This window comes from Fusarium poae, chromosome 2, assembly GCF_019609905.1.
Source record: "Fusarium poae strain DAOMC 252244 chromosome 2, whole genome shotgun sequence".
Classification (NCBI taxonomy): Eukaryota; Fungi; Ascomycota; class Sordariomycetes; order Hypocreales; family Nectriaceae; genus Fusarium; species Fusarium poae.
In genome coordinates, this window is record NC_058400.1 from 6,757,056 (window position 1) to 6,777,895 (window position 20,840).

Consider the following 20,840-nt stretch of genomic DNA (forward strand, 5'->3'; position numbering starts at 1 on the left):
CTCACTGTCGACCTCAACTAGGGAGATACTGCCGATGCCGGTCGATAGCGTGTCTTGGACCGTGTGTAAAGGCCCGAATAGTTCAAAGCCTTGAAAACCCGTTTTGTCGCTCAACAGCGAATTGAAAGTGGCACCGGAAGATCTACACAGCGGCCTCTTGGCCTACTAAGCTTATTTAGTGAAGCCATCAACGGCCGTATTGTCGGTCCGACCTGCAACAGCTCTCCACAGAGTCTTTACCTGATGTAGTCTAAGCTGGGAACATGGTCTCTTAGGCGTCTGACTCCAAGATGGCGACTGGCTGAGCTTGTTCCTCCCCCACTCATAGCTTGTTTTATGGTTCTTCCCCAGACTGGTCTCGATTCATGGACCCGGGTTAGGCGACGCCGCCAGTGTCGCTGGACTGTTGGCCAACAAGAATTTTTTCGCAAGTTGGGGTCATGGAGCTGTGGAGAAGCTTGTTTACTCCGCTGGAGTAGCTGCTCATCCTCCACACTAACCCGACTCCAACCCCAAGTCTGGAGTCTGGGGATTTTTAGATTGAGGAGTGTTGGGGAAAGTGGATTCCACTCTTGGTTTTAGTGTCGGGGCGATAAAATCTGGGCTCGTTTTTGGTGTGAAGTCTGGGGGGAGAGATTTGTATAAAGATGCGCATCCATCACCTCCAAACATTTCTTGTTCATCAGCACTCATCTCCTCATCAATCAATTCAATCTCATCAGCTTCTTTCTGATAGATTATTTAGACTTCTTTGTCTTTTACTTCTATACCACAATGGCTGGCGGTATTCCTGTTGCGGCGCCTCAATTGGCCGGCGGCTACCTCAAGGGTCGCGCCCTCATCTTCCCCCTCGCCCTCGTCATCTCTCTTTTCTTCCTCTGGGGTTTCTCCTATGGTCTTCTCGATGTCCTCAACAAGCATTTCCAAACAGTTCTCGGCATCAGCCGTCTTGAGTCTACTGGCCTCCAGGTCATGTACTTTGGTGGTGTAAGTGACTGATCACAGAGATCACCTTGTGCAACATGCTAATCGTTATATACAGGGTTATTTGCTATTCTCTCCCATCGCAGCTGAGGTTCTCAAGCGACGAGGCTACAAGCAAACCATTCTGATGGGTCTCTCTCTCTACTCCCTCGGCGCCATCCTGTTCTGGCCCGTTGCCAAGTCAGCCGACTCCAATGCCAACGGACGAGCAGTATTCGGCGGCTTTTGTGCGTGTACGTTGGTTATAGCTTGCGGCCTAGCCACTCTAGAGACTTCTGCGAACTCTTACGCAGTCGTTATTGGTAACCCAGCCAGTGCCAACGCTCGTCTGCAGTTCTGCCAGTCTTGGAACGGTGTTGCCTCCTTCATTGGTCCCTTGATCGCCTCCAAGTTCTTCTTCACTGGCGAGAACCAGAACAGCCTTACCAATGTGCAGTTTGTCTACCTCGCTGTCGCCTGTGCTGGTGCCGCTGTTGGTGTTCTCTTCTTCTTTGCCAAGCTTCCTGAGATCTCCGAGGCTGTTATCGAGGATGAGGCTGGACACAGCAACGAGGGTTCCATCTGGAAGCAGTACAACATGTGGTTTGCCTTTGGCGCTCAGTTCTGCTACGTTGGTGCCCAGGTCACCATTGCCACCTTCTTCATCAATTACGCTCACGAGAACGGTGGTGTTTCTACTGCCTCTGCTAGCAACATGCTTAGCTACGCTCTCATCACCTTCACCGTGGGTCGCTTCTTTGCCACCGGTCTGGCTGTCTTCCTCCGAGCCGAGTTCATCATGGTCGTCTACTCTTGCTGTGCCATCGCCCTTACTGCCTACTGCAGTGCTGGTTCCGGTGCTGCCTCCATCGGTGTTCTGATTACCATCTTCTTCTTTGAGGCTCCCATGTACCCTACCATCTTCGCCCTCGGTACCGCCAACCTTGGCCGACACACTCGACGTGCTGCTGGTATTCTCGTCATGGGTGTATCAGGCGGTGCCGTGTTCCCTCCTATCCAGGGAGCCATTGCTGATGCCAAGGGCACTCGTATCAGCTATGTTGTCCCTACTATTGGCTTCGTTTACGTCCTCGGCTACGTCGCTGTGTGCTGGGTCCGTGGCGGCATGAAGGTCCTCGTTGATAAGACTCCCGAGTCTCAGGTCGATGAGATTACTGGTAACGAGAAGAACGATGTCATTATTGAGCAGCACGAGAAGAAGGCCAGCGACATGGCTTAGAGGATTGAAAAGGAACGAATACTACAGGTTAATTAGAAGCCTTTTGGAGCTTTACACTTTACGATAGATGGTGCAAAAAGCACTATGAGATACAGAATATAATGTTTATGATTTCTACATCATTACACCCTTGTCCCTGTCGCTTTTGGTTTGACTGTTGTTGTTGGTTGTTGGATGTGAAGAATATCACGTGCGTAACTACGTGACTATACATCACTCAGATGATGTTGAACTTAACCAAGTCTCTGATGACTTCCACATCAATACAATCCCCCATTCTATTTGTATTAGGGTACTAACATAAGTAATCTAAGAAGTATAGCCTAAGGAGCATAAAATGTTCCACTATTTCGTCTCTTATGCTTCCAGTGGCCAATGTTTCTGATACCCTGAAACGAACCCTCGCTGGCCCTTGGTGCCATTCCTAGTGCACGGCTAAAGCGACGAAATTAGTGAATTCGTATTCGAGACTGGAACCCTATGTTGAAAGCAATTTGCAGGTTGTTAGCGGAAACTTAAATCGCGTATCATCAAATGCCCAGAGTGCCCGTTCTGAAGCTCGAGGTTCGCACTTTTACTACCTACAGAAAGCCTGCCCCTTTTCGCGTGCTTGACAACATAATCCTCTTGTTTCTTGTGGCAAGAGGATCTGACGGAGGGAAGCTGCTATCCGACTTTTCCCAAAACTGCCTCAGGGACTTTCATTCCAAAGTGAGATACCTTGTTTTTCGAGATTATAGATGGTTCTCGTCCATACCAGAATAACTGCATTTTATATGTATACTTCGGGACTTACGCCTCGGAAACCTTCAAACAATAGCCAGAATAACTGGCTAGGAGCTCTAACTGTTGGACTTGAGCTTGCTTCTTGTTTCGCAGTTCGCGCATAGTGGCTTGATGAACCTTCACAAGAAAAGCGGACCATCCCAATCATGTCCTACGGAAAGAAAGTCGCAACTATCGAAGGTTCCATCACCGGCTGGAAGCGAGTTATCTCGATTGTTCAAGTGTATAAAGGAATTACACGGACGGAGCCTTTGAACGGATTCGAGACGATGTCACTTGGCACAAGGCAAGTGAGGGAGCTCAAGGTTGACCACATGCAACAAACCTGTCGTTGGGTCCCAAGGAAAGCGAAAGGTTTTCAGCCTGCTCCAGCACTAGGCTCTTGGAATTTGAACGTCAAGTTAATGGCAGAGCAATTCGGCAACAGTTTTACAATCATGGGATGCGATCCACCACACGTGAAGGACAAGTTCTGGTCTGCTTCAGGCGCAGATATCATATGGCAAACCATGAACGACGCTATGAACGATATCCAATACGACTTTTGCAAGTACTCCCTCCCTACTGAGAAGATCTTCTGCAATTGAGATCCAAATCACTGATACCTGGGTATGCAAATGCTGTGCAGAAATGAATCGCCCTTGCACATATACCCCGAGAAGCGTATCGATCGAGCTTTGAGGAGATGATCCCCCGTATCTAAGACAGGCTTCCGGCACAATTTCGCAGTATCCGACTGGGCCTCACCGCAAACTCACCTTTCACAATACAATGTCTCTTGAAAAGATTAACACTCCAGTTCACATTCGAGCGCCATTCAATATGCAACCGCTTGAGATCTTGGATTTAGAGGAGGAAGGCGACCTCTTGTCATCTGGCAATGAAGCCGATGGAGGAGGTGAAGAGAACGAGTGGTTGAGAAGGTCATTGTATTACATTCCGCAACGAGGATGCATCATGCTGAGGACAGAAGATGAACGATGAGATATGATTGCTAAAGACATTTGCTGGTATGGGTTTGTTTGATGATCAATAGGTAAATAGGAGCAAGGGAGATCAATAATATGCTTCAGTTGCGAAAGATATTTGCTGGGGGTTGACTCTATAATTGAGAGATAAAGAGAGTAGTGGATTTAGAAAATTAGGTGTAATTGCGAAAGGGATTGACTAGTATGGGTTGACTCTGCGATTGATGGGCAAAGAGAGTAAGGGGGATGAAGAATGAGATATACTTGCCAAAAATAGTTATTGGTATTATTAGCTTTATAAGTAGTGATGGTTAATGGCAGCAGGGCAAGTTGCGAAGGCAGTTTTGAAAACTTTTGCTGTCAAGATGTGGACACTCCTTTACACATCAAGCATCTACCTTATCTTCTCTTAGTATGGATGGTCCTCAAGGCCGCGGGAAGCATAAGAGACGAAATAGTGGAACACTTTATGCTCCTTAGACTATGGTTCTTAGTCTATTTATTTTTCTACCCTAAGACTTAGGAGGTTTATTTTTCTGTTACCCGAAAGGGAGGTCTTATCTTGGAGGCGGTTAAACTTCGAGAAGCTTCGTTTTTACAACATCAATGAATTACATTTGCCTTAACTCCCCGCTTATACTCTGTTTGACCACTTGGTTATCTTTGCCGGCTTGATGTAGAAATTATTGAGCAAAATTATCTTTGACAGTTTCTTGCATTTAAGAATACTCACAAAATGATCTGACTAGCAGGAAAGAAGCGCGTCCACGCATGATATTGTCGTCTTATAGAAGGTAAGATCATATTGAATCTACTAAACCCTATCTGTTATCAATGCGAAATACAGACTAATACGCTGGGTGCTACTCATGGCTAACACACTTGAGACGACAAGTTAGCATGGGTTTTGCGAAAAGTACAGATAGTAGCACCAAGATGCAGACGCGAGTAAATTATAACATTGGGAGTATTAGACAACAGCTTGCACTGATGGAGATACGGCTAATTGAAACGACTGCTAAAAGATCATATAATAGAATTCAATTCAACGACAGTACACCATAGGTTATCATCTTGACGGGGAATCCTTGGAATTTGCTATAATATGAGAAATGACTGCAAGATTTTCATATGTAGGTTTCGCAACCTTGTCGGTTGGAGCCTAAAACCACGTCGCTCCGCAAGCGCTACATGATCGTGTAAGAAAAGATTACAGGATCTCAGTGTGTGGGCTTCGCAACTCCAAAGAATGCATCATTTCAATTTTGTAATGTTTTAATTACTACTGACTTGTTTACTAGATATTCGCAAATTGCTATATGCTTCTCAAATGTGGCAAGGTGGAAATCTGGCTATATAAAACTGGGTACATTTCTAGCTTGGTGGAAGCGCTTGAATCCTAAAAGGCAGCAGTAGGATATTCGCAATTTGCTATATGTTCCCTAAATGCAGCAAGGTGGGTATCTGGCTATGCAAACTGAATATATTTTACACTGGAAGAAGAAATTGAATTATAAAGGACCACAGTAGGGTATTTGCAAATTACTATATGCTCTTCTAATATGGCAAGGTGAATATCTTACTGAGAGAGAAACTGAATACATTTACGCTGGTGAAAGAAATTGAAACCCGAATAGCAGTAGTAGGGTATTCGCAACCTCAATTTATTAACAAACAGCGCAACTAGGATATCAAAACTTGACTATTGTATTAGCAATGTACCAAAGAATAATATTGCGAAATAGAGGTGTTGATTCATAAAATGATATGGAATTAGTGGCGATGACTCAAAATCACACATCTGTAAGGAAATTTCTAATCAAATTGACAGTGGATGTATTTTAAAACGATATCCCATATGCTAATATTAGTGTCTTACAGTTAACTCTTATCTATCGACCTCACCTTCGCAGTCAACTTATCACTGCCTATTATATATTGTCTAGAACTTAACTTTCATATTAAACTTGCCTCCTTTCCCTTTTCCTGACTTGTTATAGAACTGCAAAATTGTAAACTATATATAGTAGAAGAAATGAAAAAATAAAAAACTGAAAAGTAAAAATAGTAATAGTAAGAAAGAAGATTTATTGTATTATATTATTAACGATTTAATTGAGTCTGGATAGTAATTTAATCTCATTAACTTTTAGACACTGGATAATATGCAACTAGTAATATCTTATAGTTCCTCATGGTAGGTGACTTTATTACAGATGACTGGTAAATAGTGGTCTGCATAGTATTGCAAAACATAAGTTTAATAAATTCTGCAGGCAGATTTACAAAAAGCTGCTTCTATATTATATACATCCCCTAGTCCAGTCATCAGCAGAAATCTTAGCCGCCTTAAGCCCTACGAGGAATCATAAATAGTGTAAGGAATACAACCTATTTGCCTTTTCTATGTTTGCCATCTAACCCAATGAGTTCATACATAAAGAATTGGTAGATAGCCTCAACATGTGTAAGTGAGTTCCGAACGTTGATGTTTTTAATGTGTTCTATTGTACGAATATAGTATAAACTGATATAAAGGCTAAGCGCAATATGTAAAAGGAAGAGTGAAAATATTTAAGTCTAAAACAGAAAAGGGGCAAGTGACTGCCTGACCATTAACGCGTATCTCTACTTGCTTCCCTTCTTGACCTTGACGTCGTAGCGATCGAGGTTCATGACCTTGGTCCAGGCAGCAACGAAGTCCTTGGCGAACTTCTCCTTGGCATCAGAGCTGCCGTAGACTTCAGAAATAGCACGGAGCTCGGCGTGAGATCCAAAGACAAGATCAGCACGCGTGGCAGTCCACTTGGTGGACTTGGTAGCACGGTCAGTGGCAGTCCAGAGCTCGCCGCGCTGGTCCTTCTTGGACCACTTGAAAGCAGGGGAAAGCAGGTTGACAAAGAAGTCGTTGGTCAATTGGCCCTTCTTCTCAGTCAAGACACCGTTGGATGAACCGTCAAAGTTGGCGTTGAGAGCGCGGAGACCACCGACAAGGACGGTCATTTCGGGTGGGGTAAGAGTGAGGAGAGCGGCCTTGTCGACGAGAATCTCCTCTGTACGAGCACGAGCAGTTCCATGTCCGTAGTTACGGAAGCCATCTGCGAGAGGCTCAAGGTAGTTGAACTGAGCGATATCGGTCTGCTCCTGAGTAGCATCGACACGACCGGGGGTGAAGGGAACCTCGATGTCCTTGAAACCAGCGTCCTTGGCAGCCTTCTCAACAGCGGCAACACCACCGAGAACAATCAGATCGGCAAGAGAGACCTGCTTGGACTCGGACTTGGCGTTGAACTCCTTCTGAACGCTCTTGAGAGCGGACAGGACCTGCTTCAACTGCTTGGGGTTGTTGCTGGCCCAGCTGACCTGAGGCTCAAGAGCAATGCGAGCACCGTTGGCACCACCACGCTTGTCGGTACCGCGGAAGGTAGAAGCAGAAGCCCAGGCAGTAGAAACCAACTTGGAGATATCCAGACCCTCGGTCTCTAGGATAGCAGTCTTGAGGCTGGAAACATCCTCGTCGGTGATGATGTCTCCCTTTCGCTCAGGGAGGGGATCTTGCCAGATGAACTTCTCCTTGGGGACATCAGGTCCGAGGTATCGAGAGGTGGGTCCAAGATCACGGTGAAGAAGCTTGAACCACGCCTTTGCGAAAGCCTCGTTCATCTCCTCGGGGTTCTTGAGCCAGCGCTTGCAGATCTTGAGGTAGGATTCGTCATTGATGAGGGCGAGATCGGAGGTGAGCATAGTAGCGCGGCGGAACTTGGTGGTGTCGAATGGGTCGGGGTAGTCGAGTGTACCGTTGACTGCTTCCCACTGATGGGCGCCTGCTGGGGACTCGACAAGGGCCCATTTGTTACCGAGAAGACTCTCAAGGAAGTGGTTGCTCCACCTAAATTTCGTTAGTAGGATTAGATGGGAAATGGTAGACGAGACTCACTTGGTAGGGGTCTTGGACCAGATGACTTCAAGACCACTGGTCTGCTGGTTGGGACCGTTGCCCTCACCAACACTGTTGTGCCATCCGAGACCCATCTCTCCAAGGTCAGCAGCCTCAGGCTCAGGGCCAATGTTCTCTGCGCACCAGTTAGTCAACACTCAGCTCATCTTTGAGGCTTATAGGCACTTACTTCCAGGGACAGCACCGTGGGTCTTTCCAAGGGTGTGTCCACCAATGATAAGAGCAGCAGTCTCCTCATCATCCATACCCATACGGCCAAAGGCCTCACGGATATCCAGGGCGGAAGCCTTGGGGTCAGAGCTGCCATCAGGACCTTCAGGGTTGACGTAGATCAGACCGAAGTGAGTGGCACCAAGAGGCTTCTCGAGCTTGTTGGCGCGTTCATAGATGTCGGTGCTACCGTTGTAACGGACGTCGTTACCTTTGGGGACGAAAGTGGTCTCGGCACCCCAGTAGATGGACTCGTCGGCTTGCCATGTATCAGGACGGCCACCAGCGAAACCAAGAGTTGTGAAGTTTGAGCTCTCGAGGGCGATGTTACCAGCAAGGAGCATAAGATCAGCCCAAGAGATCTTGTTGCCGTACTTCTGCTTGATAGGCCCTGAATTTGTTAGAATAGGAGTTTTCAGTAGTTAGCAGTAACACGTACAGATCAGACGACGGGCCTTGTCAAGGTTCTGGTTATCAGGCCAGCTGTTGAGGGGAGCGAATCGCTGTTGACCCATTCCACCACCACCACGGCCGTCCATGGCACGGTAAGTACCAGCGCTATGCCAGGCCATACGGATAAAGAGACCACCATAGTGACCAAAGTCAGCGGGCCACCAGTCCTGGGAATCAGTAAGAAGCTCGTGGATGTCCTTCTTAAGAGCCTCGACTGAAATTTGTCAGTGACGTGTCTATTGAATAGGTTGTATAGATACTCACAATCCAAAGACTGGAATGCTTCGGCGTAGTCAAACTCCTCGCCTAGTGGGTTGACTTGTGGCGAAAACTGTCGAAGAACATCAAGTCGTAGCTGGCAAGGCCAGAAGTCCTTGGTTCTTGAACCGCCACCAGCTTGGTTACTGGCGACACGGCAACGTCCAAAGTCTTCGGAGATTTCTCTAGGGGGCAACAAGTTCTGTTGTGTATCACGCTTGGCGGCGAAGGGGCAGTCGCCAGCTACAAGTGGCACAAGGCCAGTAGCCAGCAAGAGAGATTTGGCGTGCATAACGAATAGGCCTCTTGTCTTGTCTTGTCAGATCTGTATGTGTGGCGAATACTGACTGACAGAGCGAGTTGATGAGTTGGTGAGTAGACCTGTGTTGTGTGACGAATTTGAGGTGGATTTATGTTTAGTTTTGTAGGCGGCGACAGTGAAACTATGCTGCTTGGATCTACAGGGGCTGCAACGACCAAGCCGGTACTGTTAGTAGAATAAGGCGTCCTGCAACAAGAGAAATGCTGGGATAAGCTATTACGATTAAGAAAGGTACAGACAAGTCACTCACTTTCATGCGGGTAGCTATTTACGATGGGGCAAAGTAAAAAAAAGCAAGGAGGCTGTTTACAAGGAAATGACAGGGTCAAGGTTTGTGGTGTATGTACGGATACATAGACTAGCACGTGTGCAAAGCAAAGCAGAAAGTGCATCCTTCTCTTGTAAGCACCAACACCAACGTCATGCTGGAGCCAGGCCGGGCTCCCCTTGTGGTGTTTCTTACTCCAAACAGATGGTGATAGGCGGTGACAATACCTTGTCTAGTTGTCTCTTCCGAGTAGCGGGAGTGGAGACGGAGAAATCAAGTGCTGATTCTGATGAGACCCTGATAAGCGGTGCTCAAGTCCAAGCCTTCACTCTCCAAGCCCTGCAGTTAGTACTCCAACTGCCGACAGGGATCTGGGTATGCTTACAGAAGGTCAAATCAGTGGCTAGATATTACGGCTTCTGCGTTACTATTCGTTTACGTGACATGTCAGACAAAGAAGGTGGTAATTTTAGCTTGATATAAACTTTGGAGCACGGAACCATTCGTTTCGAGACTAATTAAGCTTTATTGAAGGGTTCTTCATCTAACAAAGTTTGTAAACGGGCGCGTTCTTTGTCAATTTCTAGACTGGTTCAATAATTTGGGAACGGTTCAGTGGACTCCAACGCCAAGTGCGTGTCGTCCATCCCACTAATGTCCCCGAAACCCCCCACCGCTTATGCCCGTAGGTGGTCCAATCGGGCTTTAGTGAAACAGATTAATCAATGTAATGCCGTGGAGGCGGCCCGGAGGAAATGGCCCTAAGCAAGGCCAAATGCCGTGTCACTTTTCCGAGTTGATGTGTATGTATTATCAATCAGTTAGTTTGATCGAATTTATCCATCAAGAAGAGACAGTTACTCCAAGACTGAGACAATGACTGTGTTGTTACGGTGGCCTCGAATGCTGTGTCACTCCGTATCAAAATGCGGAGCACTTAGTACTAACCCAACCTGCTGTTGTACTCTACTGTGCATGGATCTTAGCGTCTTTAGGGCTTGAACATTATCTGACCGCAGTCAATGTCTTGGGTACACAGCAGATTAAATGCACAAAAGCCAAGAACGGCTTGTGCGAATCAGATGTCAAGTGTTGGATGCTGACGTTGACAGCAAGCAACCTCGTGACAAGGGTAAGCTGCTGTCTTTAGTCTTGGCCCGTAGCTGAGCTTATTATCGTAAGCACAACACAGCACAGAAAACTGCACTTCGGGGTCAGTTGCATGCATGGCCCATTACGCGACCTTGTCCGATCCACCAATTCTCACTCATCAGTCAACTGGGGCTCATCCTTCTCAACAAACAAGAGAACAAACATCGATGGCTCAAGGCAAAGTGCATGTTCGTTCCTTTGCTGAGACTTTATTTCTAATAATAGCCACAAAGAAATACCGAATTCTGCACGTACTCTTGGCTGTGCGTTGGATGTCCTCTATCACTATCACACAAAAATGGTCTGATTTGTTTCTCTCTGTTGGCTACTTGGTGAAAGCCAAGCATCAAAGCGCTCAATCAAAACGATTCCATCACCTCGGTTATCCTGCAGCGCTAGAACGGCAACTCTATCGACGATGTCACCGCATAAGACCCCCAACTATTGCCTTTCCTGTCAAGGGTGGCAGCAATCGTCCGGTCTTGTCTACTATCCCTGCGCCGAGGATCTTATCGCTGAACGGTATTGCTTGACCAAAACAGAAGCTCTCTAACTCTTCAAGATTGCCCCTCTGCAGGTTCATGGCGCAGTTGATGGCTTCACAAGAGCCGTGGATACCCTGCATGAGCAACCCTTCTCTCAATCACTGTCCCGTGATTTGTGCGCGTTCGCTCGGTGTCACACAACAACTCTATTATTAGTGTTATTTTACCCTACTCGGGTCTGGTGCAATGTACCTGCATTTATTGCAAGCCAATTTACAGGTAGGTGTTACAGTCCACGGTTCAACAGCAATGCGGGCATGCGGCATAGCACGGCAAACCTAAATCCCAAAGGACTAATAGAACTTCCCGAATCATCGGCCTACCGTATTCTCTCGCCTGGACACAATTCTGATTTGGAATCAATGCACTGTTGATCGTTTATTGCGTGCGGGGTAGGGTAATGAATATCATGCGAAGATTGACAAGAACGCGCAGGGATGAGGCCTTCGCTTCGGGCCTTCGCCACTATTCACCTTGGAAGACGTCTTGGCGCTAGACTTCATCTAGCTAACTAAAGAGGAGAGCTTCGTGGTAAGACCTTTTGTGAGAGAGGAAGCATCGGCAATGTGGGATAGTCTTGTTTCTGGGTACGATATAGTTTTTTTTACTAAAGTACCATCGGTGCTGAATGGGATGAGACGAAATCATGGCCAAGAGCAGTCAAGTCGGGATTTTGCTCATTTCCAATACATAATTGAAAATTGAGCAACGAGCAGCAGATACCCTGGATCATTGCCAATACTCATCAGTGACTAGCAATAGTATGGACAGTATATATCATGAAACCGGATATAATATGGCATTGTCAGTGAATCTATGCCAAGCTCAAGGCCCCAGACAGTTCGTTGTAGATAACAACGTGTTATGATCTTGGCAACTGTTCGGCATCAAAACGCCCCGTCTTGACAGCTGATAAAACGATGAGGATGTTCAAGCTGCGGGCTTTAGGGTACAAAAATAAATGGCCTAATATCATAACCTAAGTAGCATAAAGTGACCTGCTAATTTCGTCCCTTGTGCCTCAAACGTCCAAATTATCTGATACCCTGAGGGTTGTTGATATTAACATGGTTATGATCTTGGCAACTACTCGGTATGGAACCTGCCGTCTTGACAGCTGATAAAGCAATATATAAGCCCATCAGTCAAATCTGAAACTTAAAAGAAGGAAATCGGCATCGGTCATGATACTCGTTGTGGAAGGCGACTTGTTGCAGATATTAAACATTACGTACTCTAATATAAGGGCTGTTGGAACAGAGGGCATGTCCGACCCGCGTTGCAATCAGCGTGATATCCTCTGCTCGCAGCCGATTCTACCTAGATACTTTTTGTTTTCCTGTCCGATCGTCAACCCACTTGTTGTTTGGAAGACACAAGATGTGCCTCTTCCACTGGATGAAAAGCGCAATGGACTACCAAGTTTCTCAGTATCAACCACAACTTCTATAGGTGCCATGATCTCGTGTTCCTCGTCCTCTCCTTCATCGTCGCTGCGCGTATCTTCTGCATTGCCACCACGGAGAACTCTGACGACCAACTTAATAATCATAACAAGCCAGAAAATCATCAAACCTTCCAGGAACAATAGGCCGCTAAGGAAGAGCGACTTGATGGTGTAGTCGTAGCAGATTCGTCCAGAGTCGTATATCAGTGGCGCAAGCATGTAGAAGTACCCTTCACCTTGTGGTACAGGTTCGGGGCCGCCGATAGTATTTCCTGAGCCTATGTAACAAGTTGACCCTGCAATGACCAAGCTGTGTGCATAGACAGACCAGCAAACCATGACAAAGGCAACATGCCGACAAAGCACCCAGCTGACAACAAATACGCCAAACATGATATCGCACAAGGTTTGAAGACTCATGTACTTCAGGCATTTGGCCACTGAGAATATCAAATCGTTGAGATCCATCAATATCAACACCACATTACCAACCCGGGTGAGGCCATAACGGTACGAGCTGTACACCAGTGCGATGGTGACAATGTGGTGAGAGATCATCTGCCAGTAATCCTTGCGCCGTTTCTCAATATTAACGACTATGATCTGTTGCAGCCAGAAAGCGAGTTGAGCCAGCATATAAGATTTCATAAGGCCTGAGACCTCACGATTTGGCCAATTCGTCCACATAGCCTTGAGATCCAGCCAGTATGGGGATGTAGCGTAGATGTACTAGGGATGTTAGCAGAAACCTGTTAGACGGGGCTATAGACATACAGTGCCCACGGACCAACATGTGGAATAGTAGATAAACAACCAAGCCTGCTCTTTGAACCTCATTGACTTGTCCCTACTCAGACCCCATACTGAGGCAATCGGCCCCAAAATGAAGCGCATCGTCCCATCACGAAGACCTGTCAAGAGAACGATGAGGACTACCACTAGGTAATTGTCACCAAAACCGACGCCGTACTCCCCTGTTTCGGGATTGAAATAAGACAACGATGTGAATTTTTCCGTCAAGTTACGCGTGATGGCGTTACATTGGGCAAGCAGCAACGGGGCGAGCAAAGTGAGGCATATGCCTACCAAAGTCAGTATTGTGGGAACGCGTGTCGGTGAGGATGACGACGATGGATGCCATTTTACTTACCCATTTGGTTATTGATAAGCCATTGCTTCAAAGAGAAATTGCCCTGTCGCTTGTGTTTATATCCGTGATTTCTTTGTGAATGAACTTTGTTAGCCATGATGAATATCAGCAATACAGAACATCGAACGCGAGATACTCTGTAGATCGACTGTTATATAAGCCCGAGAACAAAATGGATTTTCGTTAAAGATTTAAAATGAACATCTCCTTTATTATCCGTAGTTTGATGGAAATAGGATCACCATCAGGTCACCGTGGGATGATCTCGCTCGGCATTCCGCGGGAACCCGCGGCGTCAATCTAATTTGCGAAATAAAAAAGGGTCGACAGCAAAATGAAAGCGAAAAAGAATAATGATTAACATTAAAACCGAAAAATAAACGTGTTCGTGTTCGGAAGTCAGTTTAGCATGTCAATCGGTCGATGTTAGTGGCCAGATGAAGTGAGCTTATCTCAACATGAGATGAGGACATTTGAACTGCATCACGCTAGGAGCATAAGAGACAAAATTAGTAGGTCAGTTTATGCTATTTACGCTGCGCTTCTTGGGCTGTTTATTTATTTACCCTAAGACTAAACACCTGCGAGTGTGGACTGATCAGGTGAATGTGATCCAAGACCTCTGTCTCAACATTTTTATATTCGTCGACAGCGTGAACTAGAACACGATTACATTCTTACCGCTGTTCTTACCCGTTAAATACTCCTGCCTCATTTTCTCGGCATCTTCAATCTTCCACTCCTTGATCTTGACCTGGATATCATGCTTTACAACCAGCTCCAAGAGCTCTTGTAACACGGGACGATCAGCGAGGAGAGACCCTACTAACTTGATATCTCGAAAAATTATGTTCTGATAAGACAGCGTGATGCCCTTTTCGGGCTGGCCAAGAAGGACCATCGTGCCGTGTTTGCGCGTGAGTTGTGCGGCGAGATCGAATGCTGCGGGCGCATCTGTGGCAATGACCGTCGCGTCAAGGCCTGGATAATCACTTTTGACAACATTCGTGATTTTCTTCATGGAAGATTTGGGGGCATCAGACGCAAGAACGCAAACGTCAGGTTTGAGGGTGTAGGATGAGACGAGATCTAAAGTGTCTTGCTTGGCGTCGATAGCAGCGACTTGGTAGCCCTGTATGTACATTAGACTCTGTTTGCATCCGAAAGATGCTGCACTTACCATCGCCTTTGCTAATTGTGTTCCGATATGTCCTAGACCTCCAATACCAACTATACCAATCGAACCTCCAGCTGGAACCTTGGCGTTCTTGATTCCTCCGTATATGGTTGCCCCTGCGCACATCATGCAGGCCGCAGTCGGAAATTCCAGAGCATCAGGCAGTTTCACAGTGAAGCGGGCATCACTGGGAATAGTCAGTACGTTGTGCAAGGCCTCTATAAAGCACACTTACGCTACCATGTACTCTGCCCAAGCTCCATCCGCAGTGATTCCCTTCATCAGAGGAGCGTCGCAGTATATGGGCTTTCCAGCCTTGCAGTCTGGGCACTTTCCTGTATTCTTCATCAGAATAGACGTTGATACTCCCACAGTAACTAATGCTTACCGCAACAGCTGTCAAAGTTGAGACATCCTACACGATCACCTTTCGCAAAGTCTTGGGCTTCAGAACCAACTTCCACAACAACCCCAGTTGGTTCGTGGGATCCAATAAATGGTAGCTTTGAGTTGAATTCCCCTCCGAGAGCCATGCAATCAGTGTGACAAAACCCGCCCGCCTTGATTTGAACCAAAAGTTGGTGTGGTTTAGGTTTGGGCTTGTCTACATCTGAGACGGAGTAGGGTGCGTTGAACTCTTTGATCTGGATCGCCTTCATCATGAAACTTGTTCAGTCATTGATTTGCAGTATGTTGGATGCAAGAAGAAAAAAAGCGATACTTGGGGAATGATTGGTAATGTTCGATGAGTTTACAACGTCATAGAAGATGCTGAATAATAAGACTTCAGATACTCCACTTGCCTAATTGATGTTGGCATCAGAAGTTTCACTTATTGTCTTCAGGCATAAGAGCCGAAAAATGTCAGTCAATTGATGAGATGTAGTTTATACATTTAGGCTATTTATCATTATGCCCGAAAGCTCAGACATGTCACCATCATGGGTCTTTGATGTCTTGACGAAACTTTCCGCAGCTGCGGATACGGCCTCGTGTTTATTGGGAATCTTGTTTAAGTTGAGGTAGGTCTATCCACATTCGCGGACAAGTGTCCAGAATCGAACTCCATGTCGAGATAATCACTGTCCCGATTGATAGATTTCTGCTTCTTTCCCTAACGCTCAGGAACAGTGACCTTACATTTAGTGATAAACTCTCCAGTAGGGAGTTTCCCTCAGCTTAAGTTCCCATTCTCAGAAGCTGCAGTCAAATCTTTGCTGTAATAAGTAGTCTCTGAATGCTGGACAGGCTGAGCACACCAGCCAGCTGTCCAGCAGAGACATTTGTATCATGCGATGTGCCAATAGAGATATTTCTTTCTCTGGCAAAGTCACAGTACGACATCCGTCCCCGCCATGCTTGTCCGTTCAGGATGCTCAGAAGCCCTTCTCCCATAGGACCCTTTGTGCAACTTGCTTCTCCTCATTGTTGGTTCACTCAAAACTGCCAAGGCTGACAAGACGGATGATCAATAATCCATTCCACGCAGCGCTTCATTGGTTAGATGCTGACCATGGTAAATCACGCTGGTCGTCACTTATAAGACGCAGACTTTCTTTTCGTGCCTCAGTACAAATCTTGCTTTTCTAAATACTTGACCCCTTTTGCAAGCACTGCCCCTTGTTATTTGCCCCTGCCTTGTCTCAGATCACCATGACATCCAACAACAGAAACACCGTCTATGTCGTTACCGGAGGTAACAGAGGCATAGGCTTTGGTCTTGTCAGAGCTCTTGTCGCTCGTGCCCATTCCACTGTCTTTGCGACTGTCCGTAATGACAAGTCGCAGTCGTCTCTTGAAGCTGCTCTTGAAGACGCCCCGAGAGGTGACGGTAGTACCATCTCCGTTGTCCAGCTGGACTTTTCTACCGCTCTCTCTCCTGAGTACATCAGGGATGCCTTCGACATTGATCGCGTCGACGTACTGATCAACAATGCCGCCTTCAGCCCCCCAAGCTACCCAGTACTTGAGATACCCATCAGTGATCTTCGATCGTCCTTTGAGATCAACACCATCGGCCCCCTTACCGTCACTCAGGGCCTTTGGCCATACTTGCAGATGTCTTCTACCCCTAAAGTTGTCAATGTCTCTTCATCAGTTGGATGCATTACTTTTCAAGAAGTTGTCGCTGGCGCATATGGGCCTAGCAAAGCCGCTCTCAACTGGCTTACGCAGGCTATGCATATGCAAAATGAGGGTTTGGTTGCTTTTGCGCTTCATCCGGGTTTTGTGAGCACGGAAATGGGTGATTCGGCTGCGACGGAGTGGGGATTCCCTTTGACGATGCTCGAGAGTGTCGAGAGATCTGTCGAGGGCATACTTGAGGTAATTGATGATGCAACTCGAGAGAAGACTTCGGGCAAGTTCATCACGAACAAGGGTCAAGAGCTTCCTTGGTAAAGTTGTGTTGGAGATCCACCATGATACAGTGGGCAAAGTACACGGATCATTGCCGGACAAGCAAATGCATAACATAAAACCCTGTATTCAGTGAGAAACGGGACGTTTTGATCAGTTTATATCCTGCCGCAATCCCTTCTAAGATGACATGTTCTGCGTAGAGGCAATCTGAAATACTGAATTATGAGTAAGGTGTAGATGTTTAGCGTTTTCATTTAAGCTAGAATACTCACATGACACGTCGAGAGTTGTGTCAGACAAGGTGCACGAGTTATTTCTAGAGTGAGTTATCAGTTTCTTGGAGATGCTTGAATTTTATAAAGTCAAAGTGAGAGTAAGAGATTCTGGATCAACTAAATGACACGTAGCAGTTGGTTTGGTTAATGGCTCATGTTGGGAACTGACAAAGTCAATTTGTCGTAAATCATAAAATCAATCATCAGGGTATGCCCTTATCAGACACCAACGTATCAACTTCCCGCGTCAAGATATTGATAATTGCCACTCGAATCAAAGTTGTGAACCTTGAGTAAGATACCAAACATAACCCCATGACTCCCCAGAAAGATTCCTTTATTTTCTTTGTTCTTCTTCTGTAGGACAAAGATTCCACACTGACCATTTGAGAAAGTCAGCTCCTAATCGACATCCATGATTGGTATTATTGAGAAATGGTTGAGAAATGGTTGTTGTGCCGCCAACGTGTGTCGTCGTCTATCCCGCGGGACCAAGTAGGTGTGAGATTTTCGTCCATTATGCCGCTCCGGTGTTGCCTGCTTCTTTTTCGCGTTGATGCTTCGCTTTGTTATATCTGCGCCAACGTATTACGAACAAGAGTGCGATGCCGCCCGGGATGAAAATAGCAACGCGTACGCAAACGACTTCAAAAGTTGGTTTACTGAATTTTTGGAGTACGTTGCCCATAGTTTCTACTTGGGTCCGTTGACGCGAAGTAAAGTCCAATAATAAAGAAATGACGGGTCTGCGAAGTCGATAGGCAAAAATGATGGGAAGTCGAGTTTCGTAGTCTTTGTCTGATTTGACTGCTCTGGCTGGCACCTCCTCCTTTTATAACCGCATAGTCTTGTTGCTTATCCTCCAGCTGAGATAGGTTAATTTAAATATTTATTTTTATTTCAAAAAGCCTATCAGTGGAATACGTACCTGGTTATTTTTCTTGAAGCGTACTCGAACTCATAGACAGTTGACAGGAGATGGGGATCTGGTAGGGGGTCCTGTTCACTGACCATCTGATAGCGGTTTCTCAAGTGCACTTTTATACACCACCATCCTTCGGTTTTTTTGGTACCAGATGGTTTGTCCACTTCTTGTAAAAATAAAGAAAGAAAACCACCAAGGTCCAAACGGCACAGAAGAGCATGATGCTCTGTGGTGTTACTACCTTTTTCCAAGCCTTGGCCATGACTGGTATTCTGCCAATCGTTGAATATGACGGGTGAATGAAGAAAAGTAGATGTTTGGAGCAGGAAAACTGGTTAAAGACGTGGATACTATATGGCCAGTAATAGGGGGCCTTATCTTATATGGATGGGTTGATTCTGGCGTTCAATGGAAGATACGGTTCAGCCCTTGCTGTCTTTCACTAGGTAGCATTTGGCTCTGCCTTATCAAAGTTGCATCATCTCTAGGTATCCATACTATTTAATCCAGTCAAGTGATTGCATGAATTGACTTTTCGGTCCTCTTTTAACGCCACGTCCTAGTCCCCTAGGCATTTGAACCCAAATATCGATCACGTTGTTAATTGACTCTCATATAAACACATATCGTCACGGCAAGCATCTCAACAAATTTAGCTCCCGGATATGTCCTCCCCAGCCAGCCTCATGGCTCTACACGAAAGAACTGGAAACCCCACTGAACTTCATCTACAGAAATCTGGGGAGGTGATGGATCGGGTAATATCTAGTAGTATTACACCTAGCTTACACCTAGCAACGTCCAGGTAGGTATTGCTAATCGACTTGGTGACAGAAGGGTTAGCTAATTTTTAGAGTAGAAAAATAAATAGCCTAAATTTTATAGCCTAAATTATATAAAGTGACGCCTCAATACTCGCGACTCGTCTTCCTCGCTCTTGTAGCTATGCAGCTTGCCATCTCTCTTCATTGAACTGGGGATACCGTAGCGAAAGTACTGAGGGAGAAATGAAGCCGCATCATCGTAAGCATAACTCCATCGCAATGTAATAGCTCTTAGTGTATGTGAGTCTTTAGGAAGCGGAGGGAATGTCGGTAGAAGGAGATGCGACATTTTGACTTGTGAAGGGAAAGAGGAGCATTAAACCTCTTTGGTGTTTGTAGGAGAAGCTAAGGTGTATGAAAGAAGGAGAGAAGTGTTGAGAGGAGTGAGAGAGGAGTATGAATTAATGTGATAAGGAGAATGCGCATTTGTGCACAGTGAATCACAGACAACTATAGACAATAACACCAACTTGGTAGTCTACTAAATTTCCTTTTCTTACAACTACAACTTCTTTCTTACAATTACAACTTCTTTCTTCATTATACCTACCTAGTCGGGATTCATTTGTCAGGTTTAATGGTGTTTTTTATTCTACGTGTCGTGGTCACTCGCAGTGTCATGCTCGCTCCTTCCTAAACTTGCCTGCCTTTGCCATGTCGGCCGCACAGGCCACCGAGGCCACCCCATCTTTTACCTCAGTAACTCATCGCTCACCTGCCGTCCATGAGAGTGCAGCAATTCGCAACAATGGCTTCTGTTCCTCAAACGATGGCGCTAATATTTGAGAAACCCCTGGTCATTATTGATGACACTACCGAGATAATGTGGCCCGCCGATCCTCCTGACGCACCCGAGTTCAAAGACGAAGAGGAACCGCCCAAGCAACTGGCCACACCAGTTGATCCTCGAAGCTGTCAGTGCTACATTCTTCCGCAGGGACCGATGTCCTCCAGGAACAAGCTGCGCGCTTGCCTGAAATCAGGAAGATGTCCCTCATGTACTACGTGGCGCCGCTATACTCGCATCGCCCCAACGTTGAGATCGATTGGGACTTGGATGGTCCGGCATCAGTCTGTCGTGTTGTCGGTTTTTCCTGTTATGGCCGAGACCAAAAGCGAGTCAGCGCTCTCAAGAAGCATCTACAACGGAAGATGCATGTTGTAAGTCGCTCGCCTGTCTACCTCGTGTCTTTTTACTAACGCCATTCAGCAACACGATGCAAACTTGACACAACGTCAAACACCAAGCTTGTCTTTCTCAGTTACATCAGAAAACTCAACAAAGCGGACAGCAGTTGATTACTTGTCGACGCCAACATCTACCAAGAAGCCACGACTGGAACATACTGTTGAGAGCTCAGAATTTGTTGGTCATGATCTGGAATGGAATTGCCATTACAGGCGAGGGATGAAGTTTTGGAGTGGTCACTGGCATTCAAGTTTTCATTTTGGTTAGAAGTGCCAGATTCAGAGGACGATGAAGAAGAGAAACTGTGATGGAGTTGATGGAATGAACATGGAGTCAGTATGGGAATAAGCGATCTGATAACTAGAATGG

The 20,840-nt window shown here is 46.2% G+C and overlaps 7 protein-coding genes across 7 annotated transcripts; 4 read left to right on the forward strand and 3 right to left on the reverse strand.

The window, feature by feature from the left end:
• Positions 1-774: 774 nt before the first annotated feature.
• Positions 775-2,203, forward strand: FPOAC1_006285 (uncharacterized protein; the record flags this gene model as incomplete). The annotated part of the gene is made up of 3 exons (XM_044850770.1): positions 775-987; positions 1,043-1,217; positions 1,278-2,203. The coding sequence occupies 3 exons, from the start codon at positions 775-777 to the stop codon at positions 2,201-2,203; spliced, it is 1,314 nt and encodes a 437-aa protein (XP_044709482.1).
• Positions 2,204-3,135: 932 nt separating this feature from the next.
• FPOAC1_006286 (uncharacterized protein) lies at positions 3,136-3,576 on the forward strand (the record flags this gene model as incomplete). Its single annotated transcript, XM_044850771.1, has 1 exon — positions 3,136-3,576. One exon carries the CDS (start codon positions 3,136-3,138, stop codon positions 3,574-3,576), a length of 441 nt encoding a protein of 146 aa, XP_044709483.1.
• A 3,009-nt stretch (positions 3,577-6,585) lies between these two features.
• Positions 6,586-9,128, reverse strand: KATG2 (Catalase-peroxidase 2; the record flags this gene model as incomplete). Its single annotated transcript, XM_044850772.1, has 5 exons — positions 6,586-7,846; positions 7,895-8,030; positions 8,085-8,516; positions 8,565-8,792; positions 8,843-9,128. The coding sequence occupies 5 exons, from the start codon at positions 9,126-9,128 to the stop codon at positions 6,586-6,588; spliced, it is 2,343 nt and encodes a 780-aa protein (XP_044709484.1).
• A 3,280-nt stretch (positions 9,129-12,408) lies between these two features.
• On the reverse strand, positions 12,409-13,363 carry FPOAC1_006288 (uncharacterized protein; the record flags this gene model as incomplete). Its single annotated transcript, XM_044850773.1, has 2 exons — positions 12,409-13,299; positions 13,358-13,363. 2 exons carry the CDS (start codon positions 13,361-13,363, stop codon positions 12,409-12,411), a joined length of 897 nt encoding a protein of 298 aa, XP_044709485.1.
• A 1,015-nt stretch (positions 13,364-14,378) lies between these two features.
• Positions 14,379-15,430, reverse strand: FPOAC1_006289 (uncharacterized protein; the record flags this gene model as incomplete). Its single annotated transcript, XM_044850774.1, has 4 exons — positions 14,379-14,852; positions 14,901-15,084; positions 15,133-15,232; positions 15,286-15,430. 4 exons carry the CDS (start codon positions 15,428-15,430, stop codon positions 14,379-14,381), a joined length of 903 nt encoding a protein of 300 aa, XP_044709486.1.
• A 1,120-nt stretch (positions 15,431-16,550) lies between these two features.
• On the forward strand, positions 16,551-17,297 carry FPOAC1_006290 (uncharacterized protein; the record flags this gene model as incomplete). Its single annotated transcript, XM_044850775.1, has 1 exon — positions 16,551-17,297. The coding sequence occupies one exon, from the start codon at positions 16,551-16,553 to the stop codon at positions 17,295-17,297; it is 747 nt and encodes a 248-aa protein (XP_044709487.1).
• Positions 17,298-20,030: 2,733 nt separating this feature from the next.
• On the forward strand, positions 20,031-20,738 carry FPOAC1_006291 (uncharacterized protein; the record flags this gene model as incomplete). Its single annotated transcript, XM_044850776.1, has 3 exons — positions 20,031-20,196; positions 20,244-20,443; positions 20,493-20,738. 3 exons carry the CDS (start codon positions 20,031-20,033, stop codon positions 20,736-20,738), a joined length of 612 nt encoding a protein of 203 aa, XP_044709488.1.
• Between the last annotated feature and the right edge of the window lie 102 nt (positions 20,739-20,840).